The sequence below is a fragment of the Rasamsonia emersonii genome (genome assembly GCF_000968595.1).
Source record: "Rasamsonia emersonii CBS 393.64 chromosome Unknown ctg1118621759676, whole genome shotgun sequence".
In the NCBI taxonomy this organism is placed as follows: Eukaryota; Fungi; Ascomycota; class Eurotiomycetes; order Eurotiales; family Trichocomaceae; genus Rasamsonia; species Rasamsonia emersonii.
This window is the reverse complement of record NW_013563340.1, coordinates 64,266-89,716: the sequence shown is the minus strand read 5'-3', so window position 1 is coordinate 89,716 and position 25,451 is coordinate 64,266. Positions and strand designations below refer to the sequence as shown.

Genomic DNA, 25,451 nt, shown 5'->3' with positions numbered 1-25,451 from the left:
CCATGCTGAAAGTGTAGATTCTTCAGTATCTGTCAATTTGCGACAATTTGCAGTTGAATCTTTGCGAGCAGTAGTCCCATTAACGCGTGTCATAAAGGTCCTTGGAGGCACGTCAAAAGCTTTGGCAGCTGCAGTTTTTGATGGAAAAAGACCTTTCTTATAGGCTTCAAGTGCTAATTGCATACGCCCTTCTTTTGATATATCAGCCATGACGCGGTGCGTTGGTAAATCGCGATAAATCCGATGATAGGGGGTGGCCGAGGTGGTGGCCGCGCAGCTCGGTGGTCCGCGCAGCTCGGTGGTGGATTACGTTAGTAACTATGTGATGACTAAGCTAAACTGGAAACACGTGATCGAATGTTGTCTCGGAGAAATGAGAATTTCCCACGTGCTGCAGAAAAGGAGTACTTTTATGCACAATAATTACTTCATTATTCTGCTTTGAATCGTACGAGGTGAAATACCATCCACACGATCGGCCCAAGACTTGGCCAAGTGCTGATACCGCAATCAAAGTGGGTCCCCCACCTTGACGTATTGCCTAAAATGGAGTCTGGCTGTCAACAACTGCATTATTGATTGGGATTCCAAGCTTCAATCTAGCTACGGAGTACCTGGTGATGAGTCCAGGCTTCGTACGATCATATTGATGTACATTTTGAACCGAACCTGTCAGGACTATTCAGACCATTGCTGATTTCCGAGTTTCGGCCGGACGCTTCCTTCGTGAACAGCTTCCCCCGTGTAACGCGTGGACAGCTGCAGATTCTCCTTCTCTGATACCCCTTTTTCTTGGTTCTGGCCATTGGACAGGATCATGACTGCCTATCTCAGACGGCTCTACAAACAATTCCACCCCCCTCCGGATCCAGCAGATGCCTCCTTTGAAGGCAAGACCGTTCTGGTGACGGGTGCCACCTCGGGATTAGGGTTCGAGGCTGCTTTGAAGTTCTTGAAACAGGGTGCTACCACAGTTATCATCGGTAGTCGCAGTCTCGAACGAGGCCAACAGGCAAAGGAAGATCTGGAGCGGCGCGCAAACCGTACCGGGGTGGTGCAGGTATGGCATTTGGATCAAGCTCGCTTTCAAAGTGTTCGGGAGTTTGCAGAGCGGGTAAACAACGAGATCCCCCGGCTCGATATCGCCCTGCTTAACATCGGTCTTCTCCATCGAGAGTACGTGGTGTCGCCCGACGGCTGGGAGGAGACACTCCAGGTGAACGTACTCTCGACAGCGCTACTTGCGCTCTTACTGCTTCCGAAACTCAGGGAGAGCTCGTCGGGTTCTTTCCCTGCGCATCTGACTATTGTTTCGAGCGGAGCACTTGCCCGTGTTCGAGAGAAGGAGCTCCCAGCTGACGGTGGACTTCTGAAGAATTTAAATTCAGAAGGGCGGAATAACCGAGCTCGTTACGGGCCTTCAAAACTCTTGGTCGAATATGTCGCCAGGAATATCGCAGAACTCACGCGGAATCCGGATGGCAGCCTGCAGGTGATCGTCAACACCGCGATCCCCGGTTTCTGTGTCTCATCACTGGGTCGGGAGTATAACCGTTTCTTCGAACGATTGATCATAGGACTGTTCACCGCGCTGCTGGCCCGGACTGCCGAACAAGGAAGCCGGGCCCTGGTCAGTGCTGTTTTGCAAGGAGCAGAGTCTCACGGGAAAAGCTGGGAAGGCGGTGGATATTTCGAGTAAGTGGCGATGGATTATATGGAAAGAGAGTTCCTGCTGATCCTTTCATAGTGAATCCAATTCGCTGCTCGTTGGGCCCACTGGGAAACGATTGCAGAGCACGGTCTGGGCAGAAATAATTGATGTGCTCAAGGCACAGGCCCCAGAAATAGGGGACCTGGTCAAATCCTAAGTCATCAGCGAGCTGTGTTTTGTTAGAAACAGGCGTTTCCATGATGTCGCCTGTACGTCTGCCAATATATATATATATATATAATCTTGGTTTCTTTCCCGGTATTTTCATAAGTCATTCCCTTGTGTAAATAACCCATAATCCTAACCCCCAAAGGGTCAAGACATGAATCAGTGGCAGAAAGAGATGAACTCAAGAAAGCGTCCCATTGTGCTAATATATCTAGGCCTCCTTGGGAAGGAATATCATTAACTTAACGCCAGAGTGTAAGCATATGAAGCACAGCCAAGAACGAAGCAAGACCATCATTTACATCAGCCACAGACCTTGAGTCACTGATCGAATCGGGATCCCCACCCAGGAGCTCCACCAGCAGAGGCATCGAGTTTCAACGTCATGCGAGAGCTATTTTTATCACTGCGCCACAGAGAACTGGCTAGTCGCAGGAGCCTCATGGATGACTGTCATCCATGACCACGGTTGCCGCGGGGGTGGGGCCGCCTCAGGACTTTTCGTAAACCTGCTTGCAATCCGAGTTCTGCAGTCAGCCTCAGCCAGTCTGATCGTAATAGCGCTCGAGTCTCCTGGTGCATCGAAATCCGCGAGCACGCTGCTGGCCCACCGCCTAAATCCTAGCCTGACTGACCGCGGGGTCGTCTAGCAACCAAGTTCCCGATCGACGCAGCCTTAGCGCTGTACAGCGGGTAGCCGCTCTGACTGCAAAGGGCCATTGCGCCCGTCCTCGACCTCCTCCTCCTCCTGGCCTCTGTGACAGTCCATCCGCTGAGCCTTCCCCTCTGCAGAGAAGGCTGTTGATTCTCTTCTGACCATCTTCGCGCAGGGCTGCGTGGAGAGGCTGTCGCAATGGCTTACAACAGCAAATACAACCCGGACGCGCTGCCAGCGTAAGCCCACATCTATCCAAAGAACAGTTTAAGAAGCTGCCATGAATCAAGAGCTGACAGTGATACCACTCGGAATCAGGCATGCAGAACCAGAACAGGTACAGAGCATTCTTGTCCTCACCTCCCTTTGCCTGCTGCTATACGTCGTTGCGCCCCACTTCGCTTCATACCTTACTCAACAGCTAAACGCAATGGATACAGGTTGCCCAGATGCTAGGGGCTCTGCAGATGCAGCAACAGTCTCATTCGCATCAAGGGTCACATCAGCATCAAGGATCACATCAAGGACAGCACCAAGAACGACCGCCGCCGCCGCCGAAGACAAGCGGAGCACCTCCTCGCCGGCCCTCCCCATCAGCCTCTCACCCACCCTCCAGCGCGCCGACTCACGGCCAAGCACCACCCCAGCACGGCAACCGTAATCATTCTGCCAGTGTGTCCGGTTCGCAGAGCCAGCAGTACCGATTTCATTCTCCTCCCCCTCAGAACTACGGGTATGGTCCTCGTCCGACTCAGGCGGCGCAGAACCGCCCACCTCCGCAGTCGCATCCGTACCACCACCATCCTCCGCCTGCTCCTAGCCCTGATGACCCGCAGCAGCTCTATCCCCTCTTTCGCGCGGCCAACGTGTCCAATACTGGAGCGCTCACGGAGTCGGAGCTGGGCTCAGCCCTGGTGAACGGAGACTACAGTGCATTCGACCCCAACACGGTCAAGATGATGGTCCGGATGTTTGATCGGAACGGCGATGGTACGATCACCTTTGACGAGTTCGTGTCTCTGTGGCGCTACCTCGCAGCGTGGAGGGAACTTTTCGACCGGTTCGACGAAGACCGCAGCGGACGGATCAGTCTGGATGAATTCGAAAAGGCCCTTGTCGCGTTCGGGTATCGTCTCAGTCGGACATTTGTGCGGGTCCTGTTTGCGACATTTGAAAGCAAAGGACGACGCCGGGCGTCTCATGGCGGACCTTTTTCAGCCAAAGGAGGGATGAGCTTCGATCTGTTCGTGCAGGCATGTATCAGTCTGAAGCGCATGACCGACGTGTTCAAACGGTATGACGATGATCGTGACGGTTACATCACTGTGAGTTTTGAGGAATTTTTGACGGGTAAGTTGGACTTTCTATTTTATGTGAGACTCAGACGAGCTGACCTGGGGTTGGTTTTGACAGAGATCCTTCAATTGCAAGAGTAGACATGTACATGCACCTTTGTTGTTTTATACCATTGACGAAGCATACACATACGTATCTTTTTTTTCTTCTTTACTCTCTTCGATGCAGGCCATCATTTCTGTGCCATCCTACATACTTAATGAGCCATTAGTGCCGTAATTGTAGCTGATTATATGATCCAGGCCCAGCATGTTGCGCGCATGCTGAGAGCCGTGTAGTACTAGTAATCCATTAGAGTTTTAAAATTGAATGTACATTACTATACCCACGAAACGTCGCCGCCTTCCCCTTCGTCATTTGGCTAAGACCATAATGGAAGCTTTCAATGCATTAGCACCATAAAAGAATAGGAATCAAGCATTGTTGGGATCTCACATAGGTACTTACCTAGAAGCCTAATCTCCCGTTTACCACACACGGAAACCAACCAACCCGGTTATCATAACTGCTACGATTCGCGAGGTAGACACATCACCAGAAGTAGACGAAGCAAGATGAGCAAAATGGGAAGTAGTAGGACAGGTCATTTACTAGAGGCGTAGATACTTCAGAAGTGTCTTTTGTATCCCCAAGAGCCTGTAAAACAAGTACTTAGGAATACTGGTGTCTGATGAGAGACTTAACTATCCTTGGATTGAAACTAAATGGCACGGACTGGTGAGACAGGCAATCCGGAACCTGAAGAAGCTACATGTATCTCCTGCACAAATATCTTGGTAGCCATGAATACCTATGTACATATTCTACGTGAGGAAATTGGATAGGCAAATAAGCGAGAAGCAGGCCAATTCGATTCAATTCGATTCTACCATAAGCTTCTGCTTGATAGGTTAGAAGAGCGAGCACACAAGGCTCTGCAAACTTTGTAAATAAATTAAGCTATGTTGGGAGTCTTAGCTAGGGATATGTAGCTTCAGCTAAAGGCTAGTGACTATGCTGGATGCCATGGCAAACAAATGTACTCCGTATATGATCCGGCAATCAGGGTTGGGGAGTATGGCGGTGAAGGAAGTATAGAAAAAACTCAGGCTGTGACTGGACGGATATAAGTCAAAGTATCGATGAATTAAGTATGACAGATCGAATAATATGCGCAGAATGCAGATTGCCGCGTGGTCAGATCCGACGTGCATGCATCTGTGACGCGACGCGGCATGCGATGAGTCGATGACTCAAAATAGCATCTAGATTTGCAGCAGAGCAGCAGATCGTTTCACACTTGACTCTATGATTCATCATCTGGCGCCGCCTAGGTAAGTTGGAACTACCTCCATCCTAGCCTAGCTAGGATTCTCCATGCAGAGCTTAATAATCTCCGACACGTGCTCAGCACCCCTGTCGTCGGAGATAGGAGGGTGAGTCAGCAGGCGGTGACTGGCTGCTGCCTGTCGGCGCTTCGACATGCCGAACGGCCGACACTCCCCACTCCGGCGCCGCAAACAGCCAGTCAGCCAGCGATCCCTGCCCGCCATGCGCCCGGAAGAATTCCGCCAGCAAAATAAGAAAGAATCCGTGCATCCGGCTACAGAAGACGACGAGAAAGGAAGGTAGCTGGCTGATGTATACTCTCCGTCAAGGCGGGGAACTCCATACGAAGGACCAAGTCAGAATGACGAGTCACTCTCCCCACCAACCTTGAGCGCAGGCAGATTGCAAGTTAGATAGTCTCACACTGAGAGCAGATTCTTCCCCGTAATTTTTTAGTTATTGGATTCTCCCGGACTGATGGCTACGAGTGCCGGCAAACGGCCGTGCTGGTGTCACTGCCGCTTTCGGCAAGAGAATGAATGCCTGTGCCTTCCCGGGATTCAACATGATGACCAGCTAAAGATCTCGACCAATGACCGCCGTCGCAGCGAGCACTTAAGCGACGATCTCTCCGATCTAGTTGAAAGCGAAGAAAAGGACGGAGGACTGGCTGAGAACATCGTCTCCCGCGAGCTCGGCTCCAGGCTTAATTCCGGCTGTTCTCTATTAACTCCTTCGAAGCTTGCCGTCGGCAGCTGCAGCTGGCCGTTGGCTGGGACCAGATTCACCCATCTCCGTCTCCACCGGCCGCATCGGGACCCACGATGCCCGCTGCAGAAGCAAGCTAACCAGGCAGATAGACTCCTTCAGGTACTTATCTCCAGTCTCCACATCTTTTTTTCTCTCCTGGTCTCCGCATCTCTTGAATCGATCCTGAGCTGCTGACCGTTCTGCGGTTCCTCATAAATCTTCACCTTCTTTCTTCACATCAGTCACCAGCTCGGATCCGTCTCAAGAGCTGCCCCTCGCGAGCGGATATTCCACATACGGGTCATAGCGACGCAATTGTCCCAACTGTCTGAACTGTCGATAGACACAGGAACTGTTGTCAGTTCATGTCATGGGAAGTCGCTGACAATCCACAACGATCCCCGTGTGTGCGCCAGTGCCGCTAGCCTTCATCGGCCACGAGTCTATCGCCTCGTCTGTCTCACGCCTCAGGATTCGGCCAGTAACTCTTCCAGGCAACAGAGGCCATCATGGCAGAACCCAACGGCGATTCCAACGCTTCTATGAGCAACTCCGTCACCGATGTTGAGAAAACTCGACCAGGCTCAGAGTCCACGTTGACTCCTCGTGACAAGTCCGCCAAGAAAGAGACCATGGTGTCTGATGAGGACGCGCAAAAGCCCCCGCAAGAACCGTCCGTTCATTCTGTGCACACTCCCAACGAGAATTCCGATGATGCTGTCCCCAATGGAAGCGATACCAAGTCTCCCGATACCGATGGTGCTGCACCAGGAGGAGACTCGACAGCCGTACCGGCCGGCCGTGTCCCGCCTCAGACTCCTTCTCAGGCGCAGAAGCTGGGCAAGAGCAAGATTATCATCATCATGGTCGCGTTATGCGTATGTGGCCTGTCCATCTCTGTCTTGTCAATGAGAAATGATCAGTATTTGACTGACAATGCTGTCCATATAGATGCCCCTCTTCCTAGCCGCTCTCGATATGGTAGGTTTTTGCCTCTCTCGATCTCTGATAAACCAGGCGTCGTCTCTTTTGAAACTAATGAATCGCCATAGACTATCGTTTCCACGGCATTGCCCGTCATGGCAGCCCATTTCAAAGCCACCCAGAGTGGCTACTCCTGGATGGCCTCGTCCTATCTGCTCGCCAACGCAGCCTGTATCCCCCTATGGGGTAAGATCAGCGATATCTGGGGAAGAAAGCCGATTCTCCTCCTAGCCAACTTCATCTTTCTTGTAGGAAGTTTGATCTGCGCGCTGGCCATCAACATACCCATGATTCTGGCCGGCAGAGCTATCCAGGGTGCAGGAGGTGGTGGAATCATTATTCTGGCAAATATTTGCGTCACGGATTTGTTCAGCGTGAGGTACGATTTCGTCGATACGTGTGATACCCCAAATCCAATTACTCACGAGTCTGCAGGGAACGACCAATGTACTACGCTATCTTTGGTGCAACCTGGGCCGTTGCGGGAGCTCTGGGCCCCATCATTGGTGGTGCGTTTACCACCAGGGTTACCTGGAGATGGTGCTTTTACCTCAATCGTATGTCACCTTTCTCTTCGTCCATCCATTTCTTCATCGACCCAAACTTAAATAGACTTACTCTGAAATAGTACCTGTCGGCGGTGTGTCATTTGTGATTCTGCTCATCTTCCTCTCCGTTGAAACCCCCAAGACCCCCCTCTTGGCCGGTCTCCGTGCTATCGACTGGCTTGGGACCATCACCATCATTGGCGCGACTCTGATGTTCCTGTTTGGACTGGAGTTCGGCGGTATCTCGTACCCCTGGGATTCGGCCACGGTGATTTGCTTGATCGTCTTTGGACCGGTGGTTATGGTGATTTTTGCTCTCATCGAATGGAAGGTGGCCAAGTACCCAGTCATGCCCATGCGACTCTTCCGCGATTGGCACAATGTCGTGATCTTTGGTGTGTGCTTTTGCCACGCCTTCGTGTTCATTTCTGGGGCTTACTTCCTGCCGTTGTATTTCCAAACGGTCTTACTGGCCACTCCTATTCTGAGCGGGGTGTACACGCTGCCGCAGGTCTTATCACTTTCGGCCATCTCCGCTACCATAGGCATCATCATCCGCAAGACCGGCAGGTACAAGGAAGCGATAACTTTCGGTTTGCTCCTCATGACGCTCGGGTTCGGTCTCCTAATCGACTTGAAGCCCTACGCATCCTGGCCGCGCATCATCATCTACCAGCTCATTGCGGGATCCGGCGTCGGGCCCAATTTCCAGGCTCCCCTGGTGGCTCTCCAAGCCAATACCCATCCGTCCGACATGGCCACTGCCACGGCGACCTTCGGATTTGTTCGACAACTGGCCAGTTCCATGTCTGTCGTGCTGGGCGGGGTTGTGTACCAGAACGTCTTCGCCAAGGAGATCCCCAAACTGACTGCCATCGTCGGTCCCGAAACCGCCGCAACGCTGGCCAGCTCCTTCTCTGGGTCTGACAAGGACCTCCTCAAAACCCTGCCGCCAAACCAGCGTGAGGCGGTAGCGGCAGCGTTCACGAAGGCTCTTAGTCGCGCCTGGATTTTCTACTGTGCCGTTGCCGGGTTCGGTCTCCTTATGAGCCTGTTCATCAAGCGTAAGGAGCTGAGCTGGTCGCACCAGGTCGCCAAGACCGGTCTGGAGGCTCAGGAGCGTGCTCGCCAGGAGATGATAGCCGAGAAGAAGGCTCGCAAGGAGTCGTCCGCTGAGCAGCCATCAGAGAAGGTCTAATCTAATTCTCTTCTCTTAACAATTGCAACAACTCGACAAAAAGAACTACAAAAAAAGACAACACCCCATTCACACCATTTCCGAAAGACTCTCTTTCACGATTTCTGCATCAGGGGATAGAGGATAGAGGTTTGGGAGAAAAGTTTGTTTTTTTCCCCCTTTCTTTTCCTCTCTCACGCTTGCCGGCGATATTTTACGACCTGCATGCACATATGTATGTGTTTATGATGTACCTTTTTTTTTTAATTTCTTTTCTTTGTATTTTTTTGCCCCCTACTTTTCAAGTTTAACCCCCACGAAGTGGATCTCATCTCCTTTTCATGTGGACTACTTGCTTGCTTGCTTACAAAAAAAAAGAACTTCTTAAAAACTTAACAGGGCGTTTTTAATGAATGGTGGGGAATTGATAGATGGGTGGGTGGATGGATGGATGGGATCTTCTGGACGGATGGATGATGGCATTGCATTTATTTGCATTGCATTTCATTAGATGAGCAGACCATATCAATCAGACTACGCCAGACGAGACCAGACCAGACCAGACCAGACCAGATAAAACAGATAGCTGAAAGAGAGACAGAGAAGGAGAAAGCAGAAATAGATAATTAATGATTGATTGATAATTTCATAAATTCGTAATGCCTTATTAATTAATGGGTTACAGCTACATTGTAGGATGCAACTTTTGTAAATTTTTTTCTTTTTATTTCTTACTACTTCTTGCTAAAGCTCGGAAGAAATAAACAAAGAAAAAGAGAAGAGGAAGACGAAGAAGAAAATAAGCCTATACAGCTAGCTAGCAAGGAACAAGAGAAGAGGCCTACGTCCTAATTTAATTTGAAAAAATAGTAATAGTGAAAAAAAAATAATAATAGTAATACTAGTAAAAGAAAAAAAAAGTCCTCCCCTATCCTTTCTTCATGGTCGTGGTTGGTATTTGTTTGGTAAATAGAGCCGCCCCCCGTTCCACTGCCACTACCACCACCACCACCACCACCATCAACACCGCCCATTCGTATATAACAGATCGTGCGTGTCATTATCATCGAAAAAAAAAAAGGTCCGCGAGGAAGCGCAAAGGCGTTGTTGGTCATGGTAGTTGAGCAGTGAGATAGAAGAGGAAGATGAAAAAGGATTAAGCTTAAAAAAAAGGAAATACCATAGCATAGATCATCCAGCGAGATAGGTAAGAGATCAATCAGGAAGAGGCGCAAACGGAGTGGGGAATAAAGAAAAAAAAAAGACTGGAGATGGGTATAAAAAGGGAATCCTTCAATGGCACGACTTGCTATGGATTGCTCCCAGTCTCTTAAATAGAAGAAATATCACATCACAAGTTTCTTTTCTCCTCACTAGAGTCAACATCAAACGAATATGGGGTATAACGAAGTGGGAAACTAGTAAACTACGCAACGAATAGGGTAGTCAAATGTGGTATGTTATAATAAGAGGGGTGTTGGAATAACAGCAATAGAATAGCGCACCGATGATGGGAATCAAAATCATAGCAATTCTGTGCCATCAGCACAGAACCAACCAACGAAGAAAAAAAAATCGGAGGTACCCATCATCCACCCAAACGCCGACTCGTCTCACAAGACCATCATAAGATAGGAGGATATATATAATCGAAGATAATCCAAAATCAGAAGCAAATCATGTCTTCAATTTCTTCCCTGGCGCCTCCGATGTAACACCACCTTCAGGGCTCTTGCGCTTCTTGTCCATCTCATCTTCCCTCCCGAAGCCAGGACCGGTCTGTACAGAGGGAGTGGGGAAGGTCAGCGGACTGGGCAACATATTGGTGTCTGGTCCGGATCGCCCAAACCCCCATTCGGGGAAGAAGCTAGACGGAGACGGGAGGAGCGCGTCTGACACAAATCGACTGGGGAGGGCCGAGATCGGCGTGTCCATATTGTTGCTGCTGCTGCCGTAACCAGTGCCATTTTGGGAACTCGTTGCAGGCGGAGGCGGTCGTGCAAACGGATTGGGCGGGCCCTGCGCACCTGCGCTTAAAAGGGCACCTGCTGACGGCGATGGGGGAGGGAGAACAACGCCAGTGTGGTTACCATCCGACGCAACTTTAGCAGGCGTAGCTGTTTTGTGACCTGCAGAGTCGCGCGGGGACGACTCTGCCGTCGCACTCCCCGCGTCCGACTGCTCGCTCGGAATTTGGACCTTGAGACGGGGTCGTTTGGCATTGGCTTGGACGCTATTGGCTCGTGGCGGAGGCGGGATCTCAGGCATTGAAGAAGTGGGTTGCGCGGGTTGGGGATCCGTTGCCGACCGTGCCGGCTGCGGGGGCATCGTTGATGTCCCAGTCGACGGGATTGGAACACTCTGGCTGGCGCTGCTGGCTGGTGGTGGCTGCTCCTGCTTCGCGGGCGTCTCGCGCTGAGGGGACTCGCGCAAAGAAGAAGACCCAACTCCAAAGTGACGCGCTAACACCGACCCTTGGTCATCAATGGGCGTAAAGATACTGCGCGTCTTAGGCGCCAGGGGCCTAGGAGACTGGCTCCCTTCGGACTTAATTTGATTGGGGATCTGCTGCGAAGCGGTTGGATCGGGAAGGGCAATAGGACGTTGTTGCAGCGGCGGCGGCACTTGCTGTTGCTGTTGCTGTTGTTGCTGCTGTGGTGGTTGCTGCGGTTGTTGCGGCTGCTGTTGCTGCTGCTGTTCCGGCGGGAATGCTGGTGGCATCGAATGCCGTCCCTGATCTTGCATATATGACGGCGCGATTTGCGGCATCTGCTGGTGTGGCGGCTGCGGGAGATTATGGTGAGGCGCTTGCTGGGGAAGGTGATGGGGAGGAGGCGGTTGATGATGTTGCGGGATGGGCTGCGCAGGATGAGGCTGGGGCGTCTGGTGCTGCGGACCGGGATGGGGAGGTTGGCCAAACGGTGGATATTGGGCGGGACGTGGAGGTTGCTGATTCAGATTCGGGTTCGCGTTGGGATTGTAAATGGACGGGTTGGGCATGTAGGCAAATCCGTTCTGTCCCGGAGGAGGAGGAGGGGTGGCATGTTGAGGATGCGGATGGCCAACCAGGTTCGAACTCACGCGACGGACGTGATTCCGCGACGAGGGACGGGACATCACCTGGGACTGAGGAGTACCATGACGAGGATCGAAGCCAACCCCATTGTGGATGGGTGGTGAGGCCGACGGTGCGTGGTTGATATGTTGGAAAGCTGGTTGATGTTGATTCTGGAGATGCGGCGGCACCATCCCCTGGGGCTGGGGCTGAGGCTGGGGTTGAGGTTGAGGTTGAGGTTGAGGCTGGGACTGGGACTGGGACTGGGACTGAGAAGGAGCCGAGTCCTCAGCGCCCGATGCATCGTCGTCATCGTCATCATCCGCCGTGCTTTTTCCCGCAAAATCGGCAGGGCCTTTGTGTTCATGAGGAGGCCCCCACTGCAATCAGTAGAAATATCCATTGTCAATACCGATCAGGCCTTCCCAAGTCGCACAAACAACGGGGAGTGAACAGGAGTGGGGGAACGCACATATTGGTATTTACCCAGAGTCTCACGAATGTCACCTGAAGAAAACTCGTAGAGTTTCTTGTTATGGCCGAAGATGATCACTGCCACGTCGACGGAACAGAGCACGGAGAGTTCATGAGCCTTCTTGAAAAGACCGCCTTTCCGCTTCAGAAAGGTCCTTGAAACAGAGTCAGCCATATCTTCCTGTGTCTCCAAGGCCGTGAGGCCATGGCAGATGGCAAAGGGAACCTACACTGAGCGATTGCGGTCATCTTTGATCGCTTTTATCTCGATTTTGCGTCGACCCATCGTGATGGGAGAGACGCGGGAGAACCAGATCGGATGATGGGTAGTAAGGACCCGGAGACTGCGACAGCAAACGAAGAAGCCGTTGCGATGACACCACGAAAATTAGATCCCTCTCCGGGGATGTGTATCTCTCTCCTTGTCTTTCCCTTGATGTCTGGAATGGTGGGTGTGACGCGGGTGATGGGCGACAAGAGGGAGGGGTTCGCAAAAACGCGACAAAGAAACGACCCGGACTCAGTCCTTCACGGCACCGGCGGCCCACGAAAGGCGGAGGGACGGACGGGTGGAAGGCACCGCAGCAAGCGAGGTGCCGAAACCCTCTGACGCGGGAGAAGGATCCTCTTTCGGGACTGCGGCGACGAGGACGAGGATCAGATATATGTGCGGGAGCAGGATGCGCGGAGGAACAGGTGCAAGGCGAGCGAAACTTCGCTGGCGGGCTGGCAGTAAGGCAACGAGGGTAGGAAGGATTCTAAAGATAGAAAGGAAAGAAACGGTGGGAGGTGGAGGATGTTCGGGGGGTTAGCCGTCCGGCCTAGAAGAGGCTTCCTTTGTGGCAGCCTGAGGGCAGCCTGGGGTGTCGACGGCCTGCACGTCCTATTGCCCGTTAACCGCCGCCGGGCCTCCTACTCGCCCGAGCCCGTCGGCCGGGCGGCTGAGCGTGCCGGGCCCTGATTGGCTGCGCCGGCGTCCTGAAACACGCGGCGCAACACCAGAGGCCCGCCGAAAGCGGCTAAACCGCAACAGGAAGGGCTCGCGGCTAAGCGACAAAAGAGGCACATTTAGCTGCTATTTATATCCTGCAGAGGAAAACACGGCAGAAAAGCCGCTAATTATGCTGCAGAGGCATGCCAGTGTGCCAGTGTTTAGTTTGTGTTGCCTCATCTGCATCTACAGGGAAAAGAGTGTTAGACAAGGTATCATGGTTATGAGTAATGTTGGTACCATGAAGCTTATCCGGAAAAGAGGAATGCATGGCCTCACGAGCCGTACTGGCCCGTCTGGCGAAGTCCTTCGACCTTGCAGCTGAATTGTGCACACTGTACCAGTACGAAGTAGTTAATTCTGATATCCCAATCCGCCAAGTCCTGTGGGACTCGAGATGCGAGGTACTGGCGCTATGTCATATATGTCTATGCGGCTCTGCGATCCGTACTGTGCTCTCCACACCGATATGACCTGTCCGTTGACCCAAGAGCGACTAAGTTCTAACCCCATCCTCAGGGTCCTTAAGTATCGTTGTACATAGAAGTATCGCGCTGAGAGGCGACATATTTGATGATACTGCCGTGACAAAGTTGTCAACACAGACTTCACTGTTGCATCAGTGTGGCTGACGTTGATTGATGCCTTGACGGAGACTTCGCATCTACCTCTATAGCCGTAAGTCCAGGGAAAGGACACTTAAAAAAGGCGTCAGTTGATGCTGCTTTCCGCGTCGTCCAATGTGCATGAAGCAAAGCGTGACTAGCACCTCCTGAGAAATGAGGAAATATGTTACATACATTTGTTTCAAAAAAAAAAACACAAAAAAAAAACAACAGAGCCAGAAAGCCACGTCTCTTTGTTTTCTCTTGTCTATTACTATTGTCTTTGTACGTACATACGTCCACACACATGTCTATCTCTCTGGACTGGAGCATGGATGAGAAGTTCCTATAGAACTCTTTTCCAATCCTCCTTCCCCCTATCTGTCTGAAAAGCCTGCGGCAAGGCCATTTCAATAAGCAAATATGAGCAACTCTTGATTATGATTCTTTCCGAGAAATACCATACACTAGGATATTGATCGCTGGGATATGGTAGCAAAGGAAGGCTTCCAAAGGGTCAGTATGTCTACCTGGAACAGAGTTTTAACTCAGAATAATAATGATGATGGCATTTTCCATCTGGAGTTGGGTCACGGGGTCCCGCTAAACTGGATAAAGCATTCCCCGACTTATACGGTATACCTAGGTGCTGTTGTGAGTAATCCTAAGACAAGGGAGCAAAGAGGTTGAAGGCCTTCTGAATTCTTCTTTCTGGTTAAGATCTTTGCACTCTCCGGGATTAATATTGTTTTACCTTCCTCTCCGTCAGGTTGGAGAGCTCCTTGTCCAGCATCGACTTTGTACTCCGTCCAAACTACTCCAGACTCCGTACTCCCTCGATCTGGCAGCCCTGGTGGAGCACGGAGCAGGCGTTCCCAGCGTTCGGATCGTCTAAACCTTGTCCCACCGTTCCCCCTTCTTAATTTCCGCCCTGCTTCGAGAAGACTGCCCAGTCGGTGTCCATGCGTTGGCTATTCCATACCGAGTACTCTGTCCCTTTATGAACGCGCCGTGGGAGATGGTCTCCAGCAATGAATGAATTTTCTGAGGCACGGTGGAAGAGCTCTCCGCAAGCAGCTGGGCGGCCAGGAGTCGTGACGAGGGCTCAAGCCGCGCGTGATGGTCCGCCGCTAGCACCGGCCTGGGCTAGCCGCTTTGGGCAGCACGGCCACAGCTCAATCAACGTGTCAAGCGCCGCGACGCGCTCTGCTTGGGGGTCTCTGATCGTCTTTTCCTTCTGCTGGCTGTCTCTGGCCCTGCATTATTATTGGCTGGCAGTCGTGTTCCCACGCAGATGAAAATTACCTGGCAATAAGTCAGCTGGATGCATCCATCTCATCGGTACTTCTACAGAAAAAAAAAACCGGCAAGCTTCATCCTCCTTGCATTGGGAGCGCGCGGCAGCAACCTATTGCCGTGCGCCGGCCGCGGACCTTCCTGGTCAGCGACGTCCAAACTGGGTGCAAACTCCCCAGGTTTAGGTACTGGTCCGTGGGCTTGCAGGATCCCTCGATCGCAGTCGGCAGCAAAGTCGCACCCCGGCCTCGAGTCACGCTCGTTATCAGGGTCGGCCTGGCCGCTGGGATCTGCCGTGGCGGATTCGCCAGTTCGCTGTGGCTCGAACCGTCCCCGGCCCAACCAACTAACCAACAGTAGCTCTAGTTAGGTTGTGTAGGCAAAGCAAAAGCACCGCTGGCCCAGCGTCAAAACGCGCCTTAACCCCTGAGCCCAAAGTCCCGACAGAAAAGCTTAAGGAGAAAAAAAGCACCGAGTGCCTTGGCTATCCAAACACCTCTCTTACGTTCGTCGTCCCTTCGATTCTTCTGTCCTCGAAAAGGATCTTTTTTTTCTTTTCTTCTTTCTTATTTTCTTTTCTCCAGGTTGTGCACCCTTCTGGGTGGCGTCCTTCGTTTTGTGATTTGGATGATTCTTTGATGCCCCTCTGTTCTACAGTCCAGCTATTCATCTCCACACAGGCCTTTCTTTCCCACTGTTGTCGCAGTCGCATGTTGACTCTCATTCACACGCTCTCTTTTCAGTCCCTGAAGACGACATCGTTGTGAAGGAGCTGTAGTTGCTTCACCTGTTGCGTTCGTGCCGTCGACCCCTCCGCCGCGATTCGTTGCAAATGCCCCTTCTCCTCATCGTAACCCTGCCACGGCCTTGTTCTCTGTTCGTATCGACAAAATAGCTGCAAGCTTTTTGCTGTATTAGTTGCCTTACCCCAGAATGTCGTTCTTGTCTCGAGTTTTCCGGAGCAAAGACTCCAATGCCGCCAAGAAGCAGGCCAAGCAGAATGCCCCTGAAGACACGGCTCCTCCGAAACCCCAATGGACCGACCCCTACTTGCGCACGGAGGTGTCTCCGGAGGAGGTGCAGGAGTTGCTCAGAGGATGTACACAGGAGTTGAAGTCACGAGGTTTGTCCCCGTCTCCTTTTTTTTTTCCTTCTATGGTAAGATCACGGCTGACGGGTGACGCTGGAAATCTAGGTCTTGATATACCCTTCCTCCTCCTTCCTTTTCGTCCCAGCTCGGATCCCAGTGCGGCGCGAACGTTCATTCGTAACTTCTTCAATGCGGAACAAAAAGGATCCCCGCTTCGCGGAGAGGCTCTGTCACAGGAGCTGCGCTTGTCGGAGCCAATGGTGGGACCTATGAAGACCTCTCCCAATGCGACTAATGGACTGACCCGGTTGCGATGGTTAGGTTCTATGTAGCGTTATGAAATGGTGCTGGAGCAGACTCCCTGGAGGAGTGGTCACCTGGGAGGCCTACGAACTGTTCAAAGTTGGGGAACAAGGTACCGTCTCGTCCTGCGCATACATTGATGCTCGGATCATGACGCTAATGGAATGAAGACTCGAACTTTGCCCGCGATGCTTTTACCACATTTATTCCCATTAGCGTCGAGTCTGATGCGCGAACCAAGATCATCTTCGATTTCTTTGACCTTCTTGCAGCCATAGCCGCCCATGGCAAATCCAATGGGCTTGGCGGAAGAAAGCTTTCGAGATATGCAGGATGGTGGGCATTCGAACATACGGACACGGGCAATGGTTTTGAAGCGGCCTACAAGAACTGGACCACGTGAGTGTCTTATCTATTCTTACCGCCCTCAGCAGCTGACGAGGCGCGCTGACTGTTGCTTCAGTGCCGCGGACGCGACAAGCCATCTTTTCTTTGCATACCTGCGCTCTTCGTCTCCAGACTCGATTCGCGGCATCAACGGGATTTCTGCGCTCCCCATCGCCCTGCAGTCGCTTGTCCAAGCCACCGAATACCCGCCCCAAACCCCGACCCTTCTCCAAGTGTCGACGACCAAGGTCGTGATGATCGTGGACACTGTCTCTCCTACGCCCTTTGCCTTGCTGCGTCGTGCAAAGAACTTCGAATACAGAGACAGCGATCGTCATCTACAGGAATTCGCCAACTACGATGACCCTGCCGATGCGCTGACGGACGAATGCCAGCGGGTGCTCAAAGCCATCTCCAGCACCAACCAGTCATCGGTTTCCTCGTCGAAAACATCGACTAGCCTGCGGGATGCGTCATGGTCTCGTTTCGAGGATGTGGGATTCGGCGCCTCCATCGACTCCGATCATGACGATGACTTGGAAGGTTCCAAGACGAACGGCCTTTTGGAGCTGAGATCCACTCCTCTTTCTCGCTCTCCTGACCTGGGCCGTCCGACCACTCCTTCCTGGGCCGACTTCCTGTCCACGGGCTTCACTGACGAAAACCCCATCAAGAGTCCGGCTCCCCTCTTGCTTCCTCCCGATAAGGTCTTGCCTCCGATCGCGTCGGTTCGAGGCCAGAGCTCGCAGTCGCATAAGCGAACCCTTGACACAGAATCGAATCTTGACCCGGGTGAGCTTGCCAGCATAACCACGCTCGACCTGGATGATTCGTTCTGGTGGGTTTGGATTACCAGTTTGTCAGCGGAGGAACCCGCCTCTCGTAAAGCGGTCTTTGGACGGTGCACGTTACTCGAGACAACCATCGCAGGCGCGAAATGGCTGATTCTCGAGGAGCAGGTGAAGGGCGCTGCTCCGGAGCCTGACCCGGGCGCTTATATTGCTGAGAAGAAGAGGTTCTTTGGATTCTCGACGCGCCGGAGACTTACTCGCCGAAAGTCGTCCGGAAAGAAGTCGGTTCCTCAGGAAACGTATAAACCGAAAAATTCAGCTGGCCAAGGCAGCAAGACCAGCATTGGTCCCGACCAGCATGCACGGATCCAGGCCGCTGCAGCGGCGCTGCAGAAGAAGCATCGAGAGCAGGAGGAGCAACGGCAAAAGGAGGCTGCCAGCGAACGTCAATCCCGGACTGAAGATCCAGATTCCAAGACCAACTCGGTGATGACGATGCAGCCGAACATCCTCAGTGAGGCATCTCAGGCCATGAAATGGGCAAGCAATTACGACAAGGACGCGGTTCGATCGGCCTATCTCAGCGACAGTCGTGCTGGCACTGGCGCCCCGGTCGAGACACTGAATCTACCGACGAACGGCCAGCTGCGATCCATGACCTCTGTTTCCGAGGCTCCGTCCACCCAACCAGACGCCCGCTCCCTCAACGCCACCGCAGACAGAGACACAGGCAGCAACACCGCCAGTTCCTCCAAAGGATTCTCCAAAGCCTGCTAATGATGGTGCTGCTGACGCACCTGTCGCAAGTGCTGAACCCGCAGCACCGCAAAACAACGCTTCGGAACGTGCAGAGACCCCAGAAATTGAACCCAAGAAGTCGGTTGACTCCGAGGACAGCAAGAAGCTGAAGAATAAGCCTGTTAATACTAGTATCAAGAGCATGTTCAGCACCATCAAGAAGAAGAGCGATATCCCCTTGAAGCCGACTGGAGCAGATCCATCTGCGGTTGCTGCTGCACGTGCTGCTCTTGAGAGCAAGGTCAAGTCTCAAGACACTCTGCCTCCGCCTAAGGCCCCCATCGCGCATCGTCTGTCTGGCATCAGGAAGAAGCCCGCGCCAGAGACGCCGGCTTCTACCGTCGAAGAGTCGAAACCAGCCTCAGCGGCTCTATCCCAGAACGTGGAGCCATCGGCCTCTGAGCCTGAACACCCTGCTCAGCAAGCACCTGGCTCGCCGGCGTACAGCGGACCACCACGGACTCGACGTGATGCAGAGTATGATGCTCTTTCTAGAATCGACACCAACGAGAAAGCCATGGCCGATCGTGAGTTCTCTTCCTTCGACCAAGGTCCTCTGGCGGACCAGCCTGCTTTTGTCCCGGCCGATTCGCCTGTCTCGCCGGTCTCCCCCGTCTCGAGCAAGATCACGGAACAGCCGGCGGGCCGTGATATCGAGACGCCGACTAACCCCCCTGCCAAAACGGAGCTAAGCTCCATGTCGCCGCATGACCGCTGGGCGCAAATTCGTAAGACCGCTGCGGAACGAGCTGCTGCTTTCGATGAGGCGCCCAGCCGAACCAGCCAGGCGGAAAGGACGGACGATGGTGACACCAGTGGAGAAGAGAGTAAGTGATAGCACTTGCCATTCCAACATGGTGAACATGGACCCAGACTGACAAATCATCTTAGCAATCGAATCGCGTGTCGCTCGCATCAAGGCTCGTGTCGCCGAGCTGACTGGAAACATGGAGGCCGCCCGATGAGGAAGGCAATAGAGATTTGGACCCGTTAGCTTGTGGCTTAGTGACTCGTAACGAGTTGGCAGATGAAACGGGATAGCAACACTCGTCCTCGACTTTTGTCCAAATCTTCTTTGCTGTTTGTTATCCTTTCGGATATTGCTGGTCCTTTCTCGCTTTCTGTACCAATTCCCCCTCAGTTGGTTGTGAATTTTTTTTCTCTTTCTTTGATCTGTCTTCAGACACCAGTTATTTTTCTGCCTCTTGATTGCCATTTTCACATACCCTTCATCGATCAAAGTAGTCTGTCCATTTCACTGCCTTCTGACACACCGTCTCTCTTATGTCCTTGAATTATCAACCACCTTTTATGTTTATCAACATTGTTATCGGACTCAGATAATCTTCTAGCGGACAAACCCATCGATAGCTGTCACTCTCTTCCATTCAACTCAACTTAGCTGTTTCGCTCTATATTGAACTATCTTATCTCCAAACGCCCTTTTATGTACCCTGTATGCTACTACTTTTCAGCAAGCGTGCTACAAGAAAGATGAACTTTGCTAAAGATTGAAATACGATATAATAGTAATGAAATAAATAAAACAAGCCAAGTCCCCATACGGGAGTTGCCTGTTAGAGAATTAATGGCAGTTTGCCGCCTTTGTTGCTTGGACAGTATGTACACGCATCCCATTGACCAATCACAAGCCAGGATGCGAGGACCAAGCTCAGACCGCAAGCTCGGGCGGAGCTCCAGCATTCCAGTTTCCCACTGGGCATCTGCATAGAGCTTCACAAGAGAGCTTCCATTATTGATCGACTGTTATAGCATCAGCGTTGTTCTTTCTCCATCGTCATTGAGAAAATCATAACCCTTTTGATTGATTGTCTAACCCATTTCGAACCTTCCCTTTTTTTTTTAACTCCCGTCGCAAACAAACAAACATCATCATGGCAAGCCGCAGGCCCCATCAGAGCCAGCAGATATCGTCTTCATCATCATCCACTGAGAAAGAAACGTCGTTGGCCGCTGGCGCTGCAAAGACTGCTACCAAGGACTCTGATGTGACTCCTGCCGTGTCCACGTAAGTCAAACCATTTCAATCTCTACTCCCAGTCTCCAGTTCAGGGAGACCATAAGACAGGGGGAGGAGAAAAAAAAAAGGAAATCACTTCAAGTAACATCATTGAGTAACATTCGAATGTGATATCAATAGGGGAGTCATCCTCAAACTTCTCGGCTTTACGGTGGCGATGATCGTGGCCCCGATCGGGATGTATTTCCTGACGATTGATACTGTCTTTAAGGGTGAGTTTGTTGAGTTATTATTTTTTTTTTCCCTTTGTCCTTCATTTGAGAAATCGGTCAATTGTTAGAGAAAGGGGGAAAAGGAGAGAGAGAAGGAATGATCTCAATAACAGTCAAAAACTGGTGCCTCTGTCCATGCCATACATAAATATATTCATCAGCTTTCTCCCTTTTATTTACTATGCTACAGCTCCTAGCTTTTGAGACTCACTGTTTTTATTTTTTTTATACGATACAGGAAACTCCACCTTCGCTGGCGCTGGGGCCGCCCTCACGGCCAACGTCGTTCTGATCGCGTACATCGTCGTGGCATGGCGAGAAGACCAAGAAGAGGAGCAGAGGCGGAAGGAGAAAAAGACTCAGTGATTAGTGACGATTGTTTATGCTGTTTTGTTTGGTTTGAAAAATGATGCTGAGGAACTTTCATTGTTCATTGTATTTGCAGGTCGATGCCACTACAACTGTTGTATTGTATTGTACTGTCCTGTACTATGATACTGTGATGTATAATGTACTGCACTGTAATACTCTTATTGTCATTGCATTGCATTGATTTGGATTCGATTACACAGTGATTCTGTTCTACGTTCTCTTTTCATTCTCTGTGCAGATATGGCCAGTTGGGTGGGAGTTGGCGACCCTGCAGGCTCCTTATTTCGTCACAGGGCCATGTACTATTCCATATACCATTCCCTTTATCCCCCTACCTGTCAACAAACATGGGCTGCGATGGTGCAGCGGTTAGATCTGCACCAGCTACCGACTTGCCACAAACAGTCTGGTCAATCCAGTCTGTCCAGTCAGCAGTCTGGACGAAAGAAGCAGCTCGAGTTCTCCCGCTGGTTCTCAAAGGACCCATTTCACCTAACAAGTCGTGGAGGTGCTCCGGGTGGGAGGGCACCCCTTATCAGAGGGTTTTTTTTATTCTTTATTTTTTTTTTCTCGTGACGGTTGTTGTGGTCGTTCCCTTTTTGGGAAGTATATCGTATACCTAGGTATATATATAGGCGAGTATTTTGGTAGCATCCTCGACTAGGATATTCAGTTGAGGCTATAATCTCTCTCTCCCTCGCTTTTCCAATATTATTCATCTATCTATATCTATCTATGTGTCATCTCCGGAAATTCGAACAAGTAATGGCTTTCTTCCTACCTGCATAACGATACATTTCATCAGACATCTAGTCCAGAAGGGCATCCCAGCATCTCATACATATTCTTCATCCTCTGCTACGCCATCAAAACCAATTCGCCCAGCTAGGCAGGTCTCCTCTTGACAAATTCTTCGAGATCTTGTTGCGTCACGACGCCCAGAACGAACTTCCGTGCCGCATCAGTCACGATGGCAAACTCTTGCTTTTCTCGCCTTGCCGCATACCCTTCCCTGGGACCAATCTCTCCCTTGAAGAATCGCTCCAGCTCCTCCAAGGGCGTGGCCATGGTGATGACGTGATAGATGTTGCCCGGTTTCCGGTTGAAGCGCTGCATGGCGGCCCTGACAGGGTCGGATTCCTTGACCTTGCCCTCCCGGAGAAGCTCCTTGAGCCGCGGGATGTTGAGATACCCGATTAATGCACGCGTCTTAGAAGATATGACGGTTAGGTGGGTGTAGTCTCGTTCATAGGCAGCGAGCTGCGCGGAGAGGATGGAGTCATTGGGAGACACAGACAGGGCTGGAGGAGGGTCGAGATCTTCCACTGTAGCCTAAGTAGAGAGCATTAGTCTATAGAAACGGATAATATGACAAAAATTGCTCGTGAAAAGCTGGTTTTATCGCAAAAATTGAGCGGAGATATGGACGTCGCTTACCCCGCGGTACTTGTCTGCCCAAGAGGGCTGTACCTGTTGCGAAGCGGCAACAGCCCTTTCGGTAAGATGCTCTCGCGCGAGAGTCTCGCCGACTGACGAGTAACTGGTCATTCCAAAGCGTGGACTACTGCTTCAAGAGATGGACCAAGCTCTCAGCGACAAACAAAAGGGTGGGGCAATTGACAGCGGTTTTGAGGTCGCAGTAAAAATTGAGTTACAACAATCGTCACATTCAAGTAGAGGCGGTTTCTGGAGCCCCTTGCCAATTAGGAATATGAAACAAATGCGGTATATCTGACTTGCAAGGGCGAGGCACACTCTTGTGGCGTCTTTGCAGCCAGACAAAAGTGAAGCCAGACTGCGGTCGAGACCGCTGCTTAGCGCTCACTGGTCGTTTTGCGCCGGAAGCGATCCGGGCGCTAGGCGGGCCCGACTGTCCGACGCCTTTCGACGTCACTCCGTCACATCTCCGCTCCAGCTCGCCAGCGACTTTCATCATTCCAACCCAAGATTCCATCCTATTTTCTCTGCGAGGTGGACTGCTCTTTACATTCCCGCTGGTGGACTTTTACGTCCTGATCCGTGATTGAACCTTCTCCTGCTACTTGCCCTAAATTCGATCTCGCATAGTTCGAACACTAGACGGACGGCGCCGTGACGTCTCCACAGCTGCCGATAAGAGACCGTCCCAGTCTTGATAACTTATCGAGGGCATCGAGCTGTACAGTACAGAACACCATCCACAAACCGATCAATGGGAGTTAGACTAACAGGGTGACAAGCCCAAGATGGTCATCATGTTCCCTTCTCCGAGCGCTCTGACCAGCGTTTTCGCGTCTCAGCATCCCCTTACGCGGCCAAAATCGCAGCCTACGGCACCGACAACCATCAGGCGAGAGCCGTTCCCGGCCTGGAGTGCGGTTGACGATGTCAAGTCCGCTGGAAAGCAGGCCAAAAAGGGTCAGATTGAGCTCTACTCGCCCAAATACTATGCTTCGTGCACTTTTGGAGGCCTGCTGGCCTGTGTAAGTAGAGTCTGATCGGTTTCTTTCTGGTCCTGAAGACAATTCCCGAATAACAGCTCTTCCCTCTTCGATTTTTTTTCTCTTTCCTCCTATTCCCTTTTTCCGTGTTTCTTTTTTCTTAAGGAACATGGTACCAATGTTTTACACCCTGCCAGGGCTTAACCCACACGGCGGTAACGCCGCTGGACCTGGTCAAATGTCGACGCCAGGTCGATCCCAACCTCTACAAGGGCAATTTCGAAGGCTGGGCCAAGATCTACCGCGCAGAGGGCCTGCGTGGGGTCTTCACCGGTTGGGGCCCGACTTTCTTTGGCTACTCTGTGAGTATACTCTGACACACGAACACATCGCTGCATACTCACGCAGTCCAGGCCCAAGGTGCCTTCAAGTATGGTGGGTATGAATTCTTCAAGAAATTCTACAGTGATCTTGTAGGGCCGGAGAAGGCGCAGAAGTGGAAGACGTCTCTGTACCTGACGGCCAGCGCGTCGGCCGAGCTTTTCGCGGATATCGCGCTCTGTCCCTTCGAGGCCGTCAAGGTGCGGATGCAAACGACCCTCCCTCCATTTGCCAAGGGGACGTTTGATGGTATTTCTCAAGTCACGTCAAAGGAGGGGGTTGGCGGGTAAGTGGTTCGTCCTGAAAGGGTTCGGGCAGTTTGTTGATTCTGTAGACTGTTCAAGGGTCTGTATCCACTTTGGGGTCGGCAGATCCCGTACACGATGATGAAGTTCGCGTCGTTCGAGACAATCGTGGAGATGATCTACAACTATCTGCCTGGAAAGAAGTCGGATTACAATAAAACAGCGCAGACTGCCGTCGCCTTCACCGGTGGTTACCTAGCCGGTATCCTGTGCGCGATCGTGTCGCACCCGGCCGATGTAATGGTCAGCAAGCTGAATGCGAACCGGCAACCGGGCGAGGCGTTTGGAGCTGTTATTAGTCGGATCTACAAGGACATTGGCTTTATGGGCCTGTGGAATGGCCTGGTTGTTCGAATTGTCATGATCGGAACTCTGGTGAGTCGAGTCGAACGGTGTGTAGATATTTCATTTTCGCTAACTCGGCTGTGTACAGACCGGTCTGCAGTGGATGATGTATGATCCCAGCCCTTTTACTGGGTGTGTCTGTAAGCGGAATGCTGACATGGATGACCTACAGTTACGACGCTTTCAAGATCTTCATGGGTCTGCCGACGACTGGTGGTCCGGTCGAGGAACAGAAGAAGCAGAAGTAAACTTGGAACCCAGCACAGATGGCGGTTCTGGGCGTGGGATTAAGACAGAGGATGCGTGTGATGAAACAGGATGGCTGTCGACGAGTTTGTATGTAGTGGTATGGGAGAGGGTCTCTATTGTTGGACTTTGTAGATTAATAGTTGGCAATCCACTCTGCTCATCCTTTCTACCTGTCCGGATGGAGCATGCATTGTCCTATCTACCTGCTAATAAGTCGTTATTCTTTGTACAAAAGAGCCTGGACAAAGGGTTTATATTCAATCAACTGCGCAATATTACCAAGACTGGGAATGCTGTCTCTGATGACGTTTTAGTCATGGTCATCGCGGGCCAAGCGCCTTATCTTATCATCCCAGCTATCGTCCACCCACCCCCACCAATCCTCACGTCATCGGAATTGTTCGCGACAGACAGCCTTGTCATTGCCTGCAGAGAGCGCCTAGCCTTGTGCTAGTGACTGTGTATTCACGAGTTTTTTTTTTTTGCCGGGCAATGTCGAGTCCTGGATCGGGGCGCAACGAATCACTATCACCATCACCTGCTCAATTGCTTGCGCCCGTCTTGCAAGGCTGACCTCGTATAAAAAAAATATAAAGAACTACATTCTTATTATCCCTCTCATCTGCTATTGCCGATTGATCCGTACAGCTCTGATTTTTCTGTCTTGGAGAGATTTGAT

General features: G+C 51.6%; 8 protein-coding genes across 8 annotated transcripts; 6 read left to right on the top strand and 2 right to left on the bottom strand.

Annotated features, from left to right (window-relative positions):
• Positions 1 to 817: 817 nt before the first annotated feature.
• T310_0401 (Short-chain dehydrogenase/reductase family protein) lies at positions 818 to 1,868 on the top strand (the record flags this gene model as incomplete). Its single annotated transcript, XM_013476754.1, has 2 exons — positions 818 to 1,695; positions 1,748 to 1,868. The coding sequence occupies 2 exons, from the start codon at positions 818 to 820 to the stop codon at positions 1,866 to 1,868; spliced, it is 999 nt and encodes a 332-aa protein (XP_013332208.1).
• Positions 1,869 to 2,732: 864 nt separating this feature from the next.
• On the top strand, positions 2,733 to 4,168 carry T310_0400 (Calcium binding modulator protein (Alg2); the record flags this gene model as incomplete). The annotated part of the gene is made up of 4 exons (XM_013476753.1): positions 2,733 to 2,773; positions 2,853 to 2,871; positions 2,975 to 3,884; positions 4,116 to 4,168. The coding sequence occupies 4 exons, from the start codon at positions 2,733 to 2,735 to the stop codon at positions 4,166 to 4,168; spliced, it is 1,023 nt and encodes a 340-aa protein (XP_013332207.1).
• Positions 4,169 to 6,457: 2,289 nt separating this feature from the next.
• Positions 6,458 to 8,678, top strand: T310_0399 (MFS drug transporter; the record flags this gene model as incomplete). Its single annotated transcript, XM_013476752.1, has 5 exons — positions 6,458 to 6,826; positions 6,900 to 6,929; positions 7,001 to 7,311; positions 7,368 to 7,489; positions 7,561 to 8,678. 5 exons carry the CDS (start codon positions 6,458 to 6,460, stop codon positions 8,676 to 8,678), a joined length of 1,950 nt encoding a protein of 649 aa, XP_013332206.1.
• Positions 8,679 to 10,334: 1,656 nt separating this feature from the next.
• T310_0398 (SRF-type transcription factor RlmA) lies at positions 10,335 to 12,361 on the bottom strand (the record flags this gene model as incomplete). Its single annotated transcript, XM_013476751.1, has 2 exons — positions 10,335 to 12,092; positions 12,185 to 12,361. 2 exons carry the CDS (start codon positions 12,359 to 12,361, stop codon positions 10,335 to 10,337), a joined length of 1,935 nt encoding a protein of 644 aa, XP_013332205.1.
• A 3,650-nt stretch (positions 12,362 to 16,011) lies between these two features.
• T310_0397 (Morphogenesis protein (Msb1)) lies at positions 16,012 to 19,412 on the top strand (the record flags this gene model as incomplete). The annotated part of the gene is made up of 5 exons (XM_013476750.1): positions 16,012 to 16,201; positions 16,642 to 16,870; positions 16,935 to 18,213; positions 18,341 to 19,274; positions 19,339 to 19,412. 5 exons carry the CDS (start codon positions 16,012 to 16,014, stop codon positions 19,410 to 19,412), a joined length of 2,706 nt encoding a protein of 901 aa, XP_013332204.1.
• Positions 19,413 to 20,342: 930 nt separating this feature from the next.
• Positions 20,343 to 21,066, top strand: T310_0396 (uncharacterized protein; the record flags this gene model as incomplete). The annotated part of the gene is made up of 3 exons (XM_013476749.1): positions 20,343 to 20,476; positions 20,609 to 20,700; positions 20,939 to 21,066. 3 exons carry the CDS (start codon positions 20,343 to 20,345, stop codon positions 21,064 to 21,066), a joined length of 354 nt encoding a protein of 117 aa, XP_013332203.1.
• An 891-nt stretch (positions 21,067 to 21,957) lies between these two features.
• Positions 21,958 to 22,620, bottom strand: T310_0395 (Cystathionine beta-synthase (Beta-thionase); the record flags this gene model as incomplete). The annotated part of the gene is made up of 2 exons (XM_013476748.1): positions 21,958 to 22,404; positions 22,510 to 22,620. 2 exons carry the CDS (start codon positions 22,618 to 22,620, stop codon positions 21,958 to 21,960), a joined length of 558 nt encoding a protein of 185 aa, XP_013332202.1.
• Positions 22,621 to 23,297: 677 nt separating this feature from the next.
• T310_0394 (Mitochondrial phosphate carrier protein) lies at positions 23,298 to 25,226 on the top strand (the record flags this gene model as incomplete). The annotated part of the gene is made up of 6 exons (XM_013476747.1): positions 23,298 to 23,534; positions 23,690 to 23,854; positions 23,906 to 24,159; positions 24,208 to 24,553; positions 24,612 to 24,859; positions 24,905 to 25,226. 6 exons carry the CDS (start codon positions 23,298 to 23,300, stop codon positions 25,224 to 25,226), a joined length of 1,572 nt encoding a protein of 523 aa, XP_013332201.1.
• Positions 25,227 to 25,451: the final 225 nt, after the last annotated feature.